The sequence below is a fragment of the Phaethon aethereus genome (genome assembly GCF_964289735.1).
Source record: "Phaethon aethereus genome assembly, chromosome: 12".
Lineage (NCBI taxonomy): Eukaryota > Metazoa > Chordata > Aves > Phaethontiformes > Phaethontidae > Phaethon > Phaethon aethereus.
Window position 1 is genome coordinate 21756503 of NC_138588.1, and position 12097 is coordinate 21768599.

General features: G+C 60.8%; 1 protein-coding gene across 1 annotated transcript; it reads right to left on the reverse strand.

Annotated features, from left to right (window-relative positions):
* Positions 1-995: 995 nt before the first annotated feature.
* Positions 996-11849, reverse strand: LOXL1 (lysyl oxidase like 1). Its single transcript, XM_082005186.1, has 6 exons — positions 10167-11849; positions 4807-4915; positions 3580-3717; positions 2765-2921; positions 2572-2667; positions 996-2365 (listed from the first exon to the last, which is right to left on the reverse strand). The coding sequence occupies exons 1-6, from the start codon at positions 11218-11220 to the stop codon at positions 2246-2248; spliced, it is 1674 nt and encodes a 557-aa protein (XP_081861312.1). The 5' UTR covers positions 11221-11849; the 3' UTR covers positions 996-2245.
* Between the last annotated feature and the right edge of the window lie 248 nt (positions 11850-12097).

Here is a 12097-nt window from a genome sequence, read left to right on the forward strand (position 1 = left end):
GTAACGGCGCGACTGGAGACGCTGACGGCAGCTGCGGGGTGGTTGCTGCTGTCGTCATTGTTATTCTTAGAGGGTGACGGTGAAGTGACGGCAGCGCCCCCCGGGGCAGTGATGTGTGTGTGTCCCCTCCCAGCCGGCGCGGCCCTTCCCCCGGCCCGTTCCCCAGCTCTCCCCGTGGGCCCGGGGCTGTGGGTGGGTGCCCCGCCCCTGCCCCATGCTGCCGGGCCTGTGTTGCCGTGGGGCTCCAGCCCCCCGGGGGGCCCAGAGCTGCGGTCTGGGGGCTGCGACCCCCAGCTCGGGGCTGGGCCCGGGCCCGGCAGCTGTGGGCGAAGCCGAAAAGCTGCGCTTCCAGCAGCCGGGGCTGTGGCCGGGCCCGGTCCCCTGTGGGGCTTGGGGCTGGGGAGCCCTGCCTGGTGCCACCTTTGGGGCTGGGGCAGTGGCGGCTGAGTGGCGGTTCCCAGCCCCAAAGGTGGGCTCGGGGGCACTGTGGGCAGGTGAGAGTGGTGGGTGGGGGCCTGGGGTGCGGGGCCGCGGGACCCTCACTGGAGGTGGGGGTCCGGTCGCGTTGGCCCCCAATGGGTGGGATGCCGGCATGCACCAGGCCGAACTCAACGTCTGAGATGGGCGAAACGGGGCTGGGGGGGGGCACTTTATTCGCTGCCGGGGGCAGGGAGTGACTGACAGCCTTGTCCCCAGGTCCAAGGCAGGGACGGACGCCGAGCTGGAACCCTGACGGCGGGACAGGAGTCGAGCTATTGCCCGCAGGGCTGAGGGAGACTTTGACACAGAGCTGGAGCTGAAGAAAAGATCCTGGAGCTGGAGCTGAAATAAAGCTTGTGGGGCTGGAGCTGAGAAATCACAGGGCTGGGGCTGGAGTGGAACCCTGTGAGCTGGAGCTGAGCTGTCGCCTGTGCTGCAGGAGCTGAACTACAGCCGTGGGGCTGGAGCAGCGGCCGCCGGGCGAGAGCTGGAATAAAAACTCTGGAGCTGAAAGAAAATCGCTGGAAGTGAAATAAAGCCTGTGGGGCTGAAACACCGGCCGTGGGGCCGGGCCGGAGGGGCTCAGCCGCGGGGCCGGGCGGGAGCTCGGCCGCTGGGCGCTGCTGTGAAGCGGGCGGGAGCTGGGGGGGCCCGGGCCGTCCCCAGCGAGGACCCCGGCCCCGGGGCTCCCCGGCCGCCCCCCGCCCCACTGTCGCGCAGCCGCAGAGCGGCCCCCGAGCGGGGCGGGGCTGCCCACCCCGCGTCGCCGAGGTAACCGCCGCGAGAGCGGAAATGGGCGGGGCTTCTATGGGCGTTGCGAGGAGCGGGGCGGGGCGAATGAAGCGAGTGGGCGTGGCCTCGGCAAAGGGGCGGGGGCTGCTGGGGTGCGGGACAAGATGGAGGGGGCAGAGGGGTTGAGGGCGGGGGGGCAGGAGCTGTTGGCCGGGCTGTGGCCCCAAAAACATGGTTGCCGCCTCGCTGAGAGGGGTCCCGTGTCCCCGCCAGGGCTGCGCCTCCAAATGCGGGCTCCCTTCTTCCCATTCCTGGCGAGGAGGGACACGGCAGGACACCCCCCCCCAAAAAAGACCGTGCCGAAGGGGTTAAAGACTCCAGAGCTCTATTGCTAATATGCGATTTACATCATTTATACAGCATTTACGGGCCCCTGCCTTTATTCCAGCTAAAACGTCTTCCCTTAGGAAAAAAAAAAAAAAAGGTTAAAGAAAAGTTAAGTATAAAAAAATATCTCGGAGTCATTCCTGCTTCCCCTCTTTTTAACGTGAAGAAATGGGTTGGTTTAGGGGTTTTTTGGGGGGAGGGAGGTCTTGAGGAGCTGCTGATGGGCTCCGGGGTCTGCGGTGGGACAGAGGAGCCAGCTCAGGCGTTGTTCTCGAGATGGGGACCCAGGCGACGTCCCTCCGGCCCCGCTCCCATCAAGATCTGAAAGCAGACAGTGAAAAAAACCCAAAACTCAAAAATCCCAGGATTTGGGGAAATGCGCTTAGGAAGACATTTAAAACCAGTTCTTTTGAAACTCCGCTTCGTTTTTCCCCCGGAATAACGAAGAAATTCAATAGAAACACCCCAAAAGGAGCGAGACACCCGCCCCCAGCCCCACCGCTGGCCAAATCCAGCCGGTTTTTGGATGCTCATGCAGAAAACCCGGATGATGGGGAGGAGAAAAGGAATTAAACCGCTCAAGTCCAACCCCATCTCTGGGGTTTTTTCCACCAAGGGAAGGACAGACGGACAGACAGACAGGTCCTTACTGGGAAATCTTGCAGTTTGTCGTGGCGACGTAGCGCCCGGTGTAGTGGATGTTGCACCTCACCACGTTGTTGGTGAAGTCCGACTCCAGGACGATGTATTTGGGGTTCACTTGAACCTAAAAACAGGGGAGAAAGAAGGGAACCCCCCCCCCCCCAAAAAAAAAATTAGTAAGGGGGAGGGTTAGCAGCACCTAAACCCCGTGGGAAAGGGATGGCACCCAAAAAGGTGCGTGGTCCCAAAGCCGATGGTTAAGAGGATCCCAAGCTGACCCCAAATCGGTAATGTTTGCCCCTAAAAAACGCCCCCGACGACCCCGGCCACCTTTAAGACGTAATTCCCCGGCTGCACGTCCGTTATATCGATCCACTGGCAGTCGATGTCGGCGTTGTAGGTGTCGTAGCACCCCGGGCTCAAGCCCTGCGGGGAGAGAAAAAGGGGGTTCAGGGTGTGCCGGGAGGGGGTGAACCCCGAGGAACCCTTCGAGGGTGTGTGCGTGTGTCCCCCCCGAAGCCACCTGGGTGTGAGCCGTGCAGGCATAACGCTTCAGGTTGCCGAAATCGCAGGTGGTGTCCTCCAGGCAGAAGCTGGCCTTGTGGCCCTCGGCGACCTTCCTCCCTGTGGTGGCATCCAACAGGTCGTAGTGGCTGAACTCATCCATGCTGTGGTAGTGCCTGGGGACGGGGTGGGGGGACAGAGTTCCAGAAGCACAGAGCCATGAAGGTTGGAAAAGACCTTTAAGACCATCAAGTCCAACCATCAACCCAACACCACCATGTCCCAAAGTGCCGCGTCTACACGTTCTTTGAACACCTCCAGTGATGGTGACTCCACCACCTCCCTGGGCAGCCTGTGCCAATGCCTGACCACTCGGTGAAGAAATTGTTCCTAATCTCCACTCTAAACCTCCCCTGGTGCAACTTGAGGCCATTTCCTCTTGTCTGATCGCTGGTTATGTGGGAGAAGAGACCAACACCCACCTCACCACAACCCCCTTTCAGGTAGTTGTAGAGAGCGATGAGTCTCCTCTTCTCCAGGCTGAACACCCCCAGTTCCCTCAGCCGCTCCTCATAAGACTTGTAAGAGCGGTGTGACCCCCTCCCACCCCAAATGCTGCCCCAGATGTGATTTTGCAGGTTCCCCATCAACCCTGGACCTACACCAGCTTGCCAGCTCCCTCCTTGGGGACACGAATTGCCCGAGAGTGGTGGCTTCAGGGACATAGGCATGACCCCAAAGCAAAGCCTCCCCCCACCCACGGGAAAAAAAAAAAAAAAGCCTTAAAAGTGCCAGGAAAAGGGGGGGTTGACGGGGGAAGGTGGGGACACTCACTGGTGGCAGCTGTGCCACTCCCAGCTGTGCCGGGGCCGGCTGGGCAGAAAGTCGGCCGTGCCCTGGTTCTTCACCCGCTGGGGAAACCGCAGGAGCACCCGCACGTCGTAGTCGGTGGCTTCGGCGGTGTAGGCGGTGCTGGGGACATCGGGGAGGGTCAATGCCAAGGGCATCATGTGTCGTCGTCGTCCTTGTCCCCCCCACCCTGCACTCGGCCCCAGCCCTGGCACCCCAGGGGAGGAAAATCCCCAGCACGGAAAAGGAGAGGATGGAAAAAGGGTAAGGAGAGGAGAGAAGGCCCCTGCAGCACCCACCAGCCACCTTCCTTTTCCTTCCTTTTCCTTTCTTTTCCTTTCTTTTCCTCTTCCTTTCTTTTTCCTTTTCCTTTCTTTTCCTCCTCCTTTCTTTTCCTCTTCCTTTCCTTTTCCTTTCTTTTCCTTTCCTTTTCCTTGCCTTTTCTTTTCCCTTCTTTTCCTTTTCCTTTCCTTTTCTTTTCCTTTCCCTTTCCTTTCCTTTCTTTTCCTTTCCCTTTCCTTTCCTTTCTTTTCATTTCCTTTATTTTCCTTTCCTTTTCCTTTCTTTTCCCTTCCCTTTCTTTTCCTTTTATTTTCCTTTCTTTTCCTTTCCCTTTCCTTTCTTTTCCTTTCCTTTCTTTTCCTTTCCTTTTCCTTTCCCTTTCCTTTCTTTTCCTTTCCTTTTCCTTTCCCTTTCCTTTCTTTTCCTTTCCTTTTCCTTTCCCTTTCCTTTCTTTTCCTTTCCTTTCTTTTCCTTTCCTTTTCCTTTCTTTTCCTTTCCCTTTCCTTTCTTTTCCTTTCCTTTTCCTTTCCCTTTCCTTTCTTTCCCTTTCCTTTTCCCTTTCCCTTTCCTTTTCCCTTTCTTTTTCCTTTCCTTTCCCTTTTTCTTCCTTTTCCTTTTCCATTCTTTTCCTTTTCCCTTTCCCTTCTTTCTCCTCTCCCCCCTCTGCTCTCCTCCATCCTTCTTTCCCCTTCCCCTTTCTTCTTCCCTTTCCCTTCCCCTTTCCCCTTTCCTCTTCCTCTCCTCCATCCTTCTCCTCCTTCCCCTTCCCTTTTTTCCTTTCCCTTTCCCCTTTCCTTCCCCTCTCCTCCATCCTCCTCCCCTCACCAGGACGGCCCCCGCCCCCCCCCGCCGCCCCGCTCCCCATCTCCCCCTCGCCCCAGGACCCCCCTCTCTCCCCCCGTCTCCCCCTGCCCCTGTGGCTGCTCCCACCTGGCCAGACACTTCTCCTCGGCCGCGCAGCGCAGCGAGTACAGGTGGGCTCGTTGCACGTAGGTGGACGCTTGCACGTAGTTGGGGTCCGGCACCAAGTCGGGGAGACCTGCCGGGAGGACGGGGACAGCCCTGAGGATGGGGACAGGGCTTGGGGACAGAGGCTCGGGGGCGCAGCCGTCCCCCTCCTCGAAGCAGCCAGCCCCCCAAAAACCTCGTGGGCAAGTTTTGCTTCGGTCGCCGCCACGTTTTTTTAATTTTAAGCTGCAGACGGAAAATCCTCCCCTCCCCTCCCCTCCTTCCCCCTCCCCTCCCCGGCTCCTGCTGGCAAATCCCAATCCTCCATTTTCCTACAGCGGGATTGCTCAACCCGTCCTCCTGGAAGCGATTACCCCCAGCCCTGGCCGGCGCCCTGCGAGGGGTTATTGGGGTCCCCCGAGCCCCCCGGCTTCCAGCCCTGCGGCAGCCAGGGACAGGGGGTGACAGGACCCCCCAAAAAAAGGGCGATCCCTATTTCCTGCCCCGTTTCCTGCTTTTCACCCCAAAAGAGGGGAGCAAGCGGGGGCTCCGCTAACCCCAGACCCCCGCGCCCCTCCTTTAGCTCCCGACCTTGCCCTGCGCTTGGGGCCAAGCTGAAACGAGCTGCGGGCGGACGGACGGACAGACGGCTGCAGGGACGGGCGGGGGCTGCCTCGCTTTCCAAAAGGATTACGGAGCCCAGCTGGAGCCGGCGCTTCCCCCCCCGCGACGCCCTTTCACACCTCCCCTTCCCGGCGGCTGCTCCGGGACCACCGACGCGGGAAGCGTCCTTACATCTGCCCCGCGGGAGGGACGGGGCGGGGGGTGCTCCCCGGGCCCTCCCTGCCTCGGTTTCCCTTCTCCCCGCCGAGCCCAGCTCCGCAACAACCTCTGCTCAGCGTCGCTCCTTCCTGCGAGCTCGCCAGCCTGTCCCCTTCCCCATCCTCATCCTCATCCCCATCCTCATCCCTGTCTTCATCTCTGTCCTCATCCCCATCCTCATGCCCATCTTCATCCCCACACCCATCTTCATCCCCACCCTCGTCTCCATCCTTGCCCCATTCCCATCCTCATCCCCATCATCGTCCTCATCCCCATCTTCATCCCCACCTTCGTCTCCATCCTCATCCTCATCCCCATCCTCAACCCCATCCCCATCATCATCCTCATCCCCATCTTCATCCCCACCCTCATCTCCATCCTTGCCCCATCCCCATCCTCATCCCCATCTTCATCCCCACCCTCGTCTCCATCCTCGTCCTTATCCCCATCCCCAACCCCAACCCCATCATCATCCTCGTCCCCATCCTCTTTCCCATCCCCATCTTCATCTCTGTCCCCGTCATCATCCCCATCTCATCCTCATCACCGTCCCTGTTCCCATCCCCAACCCCACCCCCATCTTCATCCCCATCCTCATTCTCGTTCCCATCCTCATCCTTATCTCCACCGCCTCCTCCGTCCCCATCTTCATCCCCACCTTCATCTTCATCCCCACCCTCATCCCCATCCCCTTTCAAGGGACCAGGGGGCTCCAACCACACCAGCTCCTCCCTTTACACCCCCCCAAGTTTCCCACACGTTCCCTTTTTTCCCCCCTCCCATTTTTTTTTCCTTTTTTATCCCTGTTTCCCCCCTTTTTTTCTTTTTTTTTGCTTTTTTGGGTTGGTTTTTTTGTGTGGTTTTTTTTTTTCCACGGGCAAAAAGAACAATGCCTTCTTGTTCCTTGGCCTGCCTTCCCTCGAGGGATCACGTCACTCCATTGGAGCTCGTTTCCTGCCCCGCTTGCTTGGTCATCCCTGCTGATGTAATACCCGAAGGGGGGGGGGGGGGGAGCAGCCACGCACGCCAAGGGGGGAAAAAAAAAATAAATCAGGAGAGCTTAAAAAAATCTCATAATAAAAAAAAAGCGACGGAGAAAGACCCCTGGGCCCCATCCCGCTTGCGAGAGGAACATTTGTCATCGTTTAGAAAGCAGCTTTTCCTCCCCGCTGTTGTTTATAATAAATTCTTGGACGCTCCAGAGAGAAACCCGATTCCTTTTACCAACGGGGAGTTTTATTTCCCGGCCCCCCCCAAGCATCGGAGCTCGCCCTGGATGGCCCCGTTATTATTGTAGGGTCTCACGTCTGATTTTCGGCTCGGGCCCCGGCGGCGAAGGGGTTAAGAAGATGGTAGGACCCGACCTCACCCACCCTCCACGCGTCCCCTTATCGCAGCAGGGCACCGAACCGTCCCCGTCCGGGGCCGGCCAAATCCTGCTCCTTTTTGCTGAGCCAGCACTTTTTCGCCTCCTTGCAAGTCAGGGGGCCCGGCAGCCCCCCGCTATCGCCTCCGAAAAGGGACAACCACAGCAAGAAAATATTTGTTTTTCCTCCTCCGGCCCTCGGCCTGCCCCGGGGAGCTGCCAGAGAAGATTTCCTTCTTATTCACCGTGAAAATTAGAATAATAAAAAAAGGCAGGCCGGCTCCCCGCCGCGCTGTTTGTGCAGGTGTGCCGGGCTTAGCCGAAAAATCCCAGCTCCAGCAGTTTTCCAAGAGGGTGGCTGCTTCGCCTCTTCCCGCCCGGCATCGCTGGGTCCCGGGGACCTGGGACCACCCCAGAGCCACCGAGATGCCCTTCTTCATTCCGCCAGCCCAGTCCCACAGCGTCCCTCCTCCAGCACCTCCTGGTGCACCCCTTTCCCATCGCATCCCATCCCATCCCATCGCGTCCCATCGCATCCCGTCCCATCGCATCCCGTCCCAACCTCACCGAATCTTCTCACAGTCCCCCCCGAAGATAGCAACAAAATCAACCCAAACCCATCCCCAAGCCCGCAGAAGGGAGACTTTCCCAGCAAGATTGTCAACTCCTGGCCTAGGTACCCCACCCATGGGTGACGGTATCCTCAGGTGGCACCACAGCCACCACGACTCAAGCTTAGTGGGTACCAAAAGCCCCATCACCCCATGGGATTTCCAAAACCAACACCGGGCGACCCATTCGCATGAGGGCAAAGGTGAAAAACCCCACTGGAGATGGAGGAAAGTAGAGGGAAAGGGTCCGGGTAGGCGTCAGGGTGAGGAAGTCCCTGGAGATGCCTCCAGGGGGGTCGGCTGAGAGGGGAGCCCCAGTGGGAACCAGCATCTTGGCTGAACCCCATGAGGAGAGGTGGCCTAGCTGCCCCCACAGCTTAGATGCCACATGGGCTTGGCTTTCACCGGCCAAAACCTCCTTTGCACGAGATAATTCAGTCCCTGGGCAAGACTTGGGTGATGCTTGGGTCCTCTGCAGTGGCCATGAGCAGGAGACATGAAGATTTTTGGTGTCTCCTTCCCATCTCCTTGCCAAAGCCTGGTCTTACTGCCTTTATGTCTCTCTCTTGACCAAGCCATGAGATGCTCTCTCACACCTCCACCACGGCCTGGTTAACCTATAGATTTAGGGCTGGAAACCACGTCATCTCTCAACTTCTAAGGTGACTTTACCGGCTGGTTTGGATGGAGGGAGGAGGACGATCCGCGATGCTCATGCAAGTCCCTATAAACCCCCTCATAACAGCTGGTGGGATCTAATTGCTTAATTAACCCCCCAGGTGCCCCAGCGAGGGGCCAGGAATGCTGCACATTCCTGGCAGAGCAGATCAGGAGGCTCTTAAAGAGCTTAGGCGCATAATTAACGTCTGATTCAGCTTTATAAAGTGTTTTGACCAATTAAGAAACCTGCCTGAAGGGTGGCTCCGCAGGTGACAGGCTTGGGGTTTGGGGTTTTTTTGGTGACCCCCAGGGAGGTGACAACTTTCCCCAAACAAAGCTGGGCTGGAGAGAGCAGTAGGTGATCCGGAGGAGAGGCCAGGCAGTGGGGTGGCCCCAGAGAGCCACCTCCCCGGGCTGGTCGGATGATCTTTATTCCCTTCTTTATATTGATTAAGGAAGAATGTGAAGAAGGAGGCTGAGGGCTCCTGCACTGAGAGGTGGGTGTCCCACTGATGGCCTTGTTGGCCAACGAGGGTTGCCCACCCACCCACGGGCACCCCGATTCCCCTGGCAGACCCATGGCACCATCACCTCCTGGCCCAGCTTCCAGGGATCCTTGAAGGACACAGCCTTTGCCAACAGGGAGAAGATAAGCTTGGCAGGCATCTTCTCACTTCCCTCTGTCGCCTCGAGTCAGCCGGGCGTCCCCAGGCGTCCCTCCCCAGAGACACGGGACCACCAGCATCCCTCATCTCCGCATCCCTCGCCCGGCAGAGCGGCTGCTCCCGGGCGGAGATCCGGAGGAAGATCCTCTCCGTCGCCAAGCTCTTTCCCACACATCCTCGGCGGGGCCGGCGGGACCTCGGGCTGACCCAGCCGGGCTGCTCTCGCTGCGCTTACTCGCTCGCACGCAATGGGGCAGGGCTGGGATGAACGCTTCCCCCCGGTACGAACCCTCTGGGATGGGTTTTTCTCAGAAACCAGGGATGGGGCTGGATGGGTTATGGGGTCAGACGGGTCAGAGGCTCCAGCTGAGACGGGTCTTCCCAAGGGACAAGCAGGGAACAGATCCCCCAGGCTGCTGCTCCTCACGCCCTCCAGCCTTGCTTCCAATTTTACCACGGACCAAAAACACTCCCGGCAAGCCTCAGCCAAAAGCCTCTGGATTTCATCGGGATCGGGGTCAGTAGGACGTCAAGCGGCGGCATCCCCGCCGCGGCCCCGATGCGGCCGGCACGGCGGGGGCGTCGGGGGCCATCGGGTCCAGGGCGACGCAGCATAGACCCACCCGTGAACCGAGTCTGCCCCGGCACAGGGCGCGCGGCCAGGATGACCCGGGACACGGCAGCGTCCTGCCCCAGGGGCACGGCGTGCCCCCGACCCACGGCGCACAGCCACCCCACGCAGGCAGGACAGCCCGGGACACGGCACAGACCCACCCCACGAGCGTAAGATGACCTGGGATGTGGCACCTCACCCGCCATTGAGCACGACGTCACCCCATCTCGCAGCACAGACCCACCCCACGAGCACGGGGTGACCTTGGACACGGCACAGACACCCCCCAAGCCCAGACCCTGCTGGGACTTGCCCCTACGCACCCCTTCCCTATACCTCCAGTATAGGCAGTGCCACGGCGGCATAGGTGGGTTTTCACCACCTCAAACACCGTTCCCAAGACGTGTAGGGTCTCCAACAGCCCCAGCCCCTCAGCGGCCCCTCGGCCACGTTCCTCCTCACAGCAGCGGGGCAGCACCCTTGGGGAGCGACAGACGCGGGTGCAGAGGGCTCTGCCCTCGGGGACGCCTCCTCCCCAGGTGACGAAGCACCCGGGACACCCCGGTGGGAGCTGCCACCCGCCCCAGGGTCCCCCCCAGACTCACCCCGTCCGCCGTGGCTGGGCCTGTAGACGCTGCCCACGCTGACCCTGGCTTGGCTATCGGGGACGGCTTGCGGCATTTCGGGGCTCCTGGCAGGCAGGTAGGACTCGGGGCGAGGAACCCCGTAAGGCTCCAGCGCCCGAAAAGGCGGCTGCGGCTCGTAGGGTGGGTACTGGCCCCCGTACCCCGTCCCGGCGGGAGCTTGCAGGTTATCGGCCGATGCCACGCCGTGGCCGGTGGGTTGCTGGTTGGCGTACGAGTCCGGGCCGCCCTGCTCCGGTGAGCCCCCCGCGTCGTGATACAAGCTATGGGAGTACCGGCGGTCCAGCCCATCAACCGGTTGGGGGGCGGCGGGCACGTAGGGGCGTTCGGCCGCGGGGTAGTAACCCTGGGCTCTATAGGGGCTCTGCTCCTCCCCGTAGTCCTCGTAGCGTGCCCGGGGTTGGAAGGGGTACACCACGCTGGCACCCGCCGCCGCCGAAGCCACGGCCGCCCCGCCGGTGCCGGTGCCGCGGTAGTAGGTGTACGCCTCGTCGTACGCCCGGGGTGCCTCGTAGGGCTCGAATTGGGGGGCGAAGGGAAATTGGGGGTACGCCGGCTGCCCGACGGAGGCGTAGGCGAAGGATGAGGACGAGGCAGAGGAGGAAGGCTGGCGTGAGCGGCCGGCAGGCCGTACCCGTTGCGAAGCCGTACTGTCGCCCACCGGTCCTTCACGCCAATTTTCGGGCACCTGCCCGAAACCGAAGGGGTGCCGCGTCTGCCCCCGCACCGTTTCGGAGCCCGGCCGCGGCGGTACCGCCGGTGCCTGCCTCCGGACGTTACCCGTCCCTCCGGTCACGGCTCCCGCCAACAACAACCGGTTGCCCCCGGGTCTCTCCTGCCCCGCCGGTACGTACTCGGCGCCGGTGTTGAGCAAGCTGTAAAGGCGGCCGTTGTTCTCCCACTGGATCAGCTGCCTCCAAGGCTGCCCGCCGCCTGCCTGCTCCTGCCCACCCGCCAGCAGGCAGAGCCCGCACCCCAGCGCTGCCCACAGCCCCCAAGCTCCCCGCCGCTCCATCCCGGTAACGGCTCGGCCGCCCCCCCCACCCCCCCCCCGGCCCCGCCGCGGCTTCCCCCAGCGCCCGCCGCCCAGCCCCGGCGGAGCGGCTCCCGGGGGCGGGCAGAGCGGCTCCCGGGGGTGGGCAGAGCGGCTCCCGGGGCGGGCAGAGCGGCTCCGGGGCGGGCGCAGCGGCCGCGCTCCCCGGTGGCGGCGGCGGCGGCGGCGGCGGCGGCGGGGAGGGAGGCGGGACCGCCGGGTCCTAGAAACCTCCTCCCGGCACTGATCCTGCCCTGCAGGAAGCGGGAGGAAGGGCTGGGAGATGCAGGCTGCACGCCAGATGCTTCCTCTCGGGATAAAAAGCTGAAATTTTCGCGTTCTGACACTTTTTTTTTTTCTTTTTTAAACCCAGGAACGATTCACCCCTGCAAAATTTGGGGTGAATTCTGCGGGTTTTAGTTCCTAGGAGCCACCTCCGGTACGGATCCTGCCCTCCAGAAGGGGGGAGGAAGGGCTGGAGGGTGCTGGCTGCACGCAAAATGCATCCCCTCGGGATAAAAAAAAAAAAGAAATTTCCGCTTTTTGCACTTTTTTTTTTTTTAACCCTGGCACGACGCACACCTTCATTATTTGAGTTGAATTCTGATGGTTTTGGTCTTACACAACTGCCTTGAAATAGGGCTCGGGCTTGTGGAAAGCATCGATGGGGCAACACCACGCAATCCTGCTCGCAATGTTTTCCCCCAAAGGGACCAGTGGCTGTCCCACGCGGAGGCCTGATACCAGGGTGAGGGCCTGGCCAAGCACCTTCACTCCCTCTCAAAAACTTTCCATAGGTTTCAAAGGGGAAACTGTGTCCCCAGAAAACTGGAGCTTTCCCCCAGAATTTGTCCCTTTG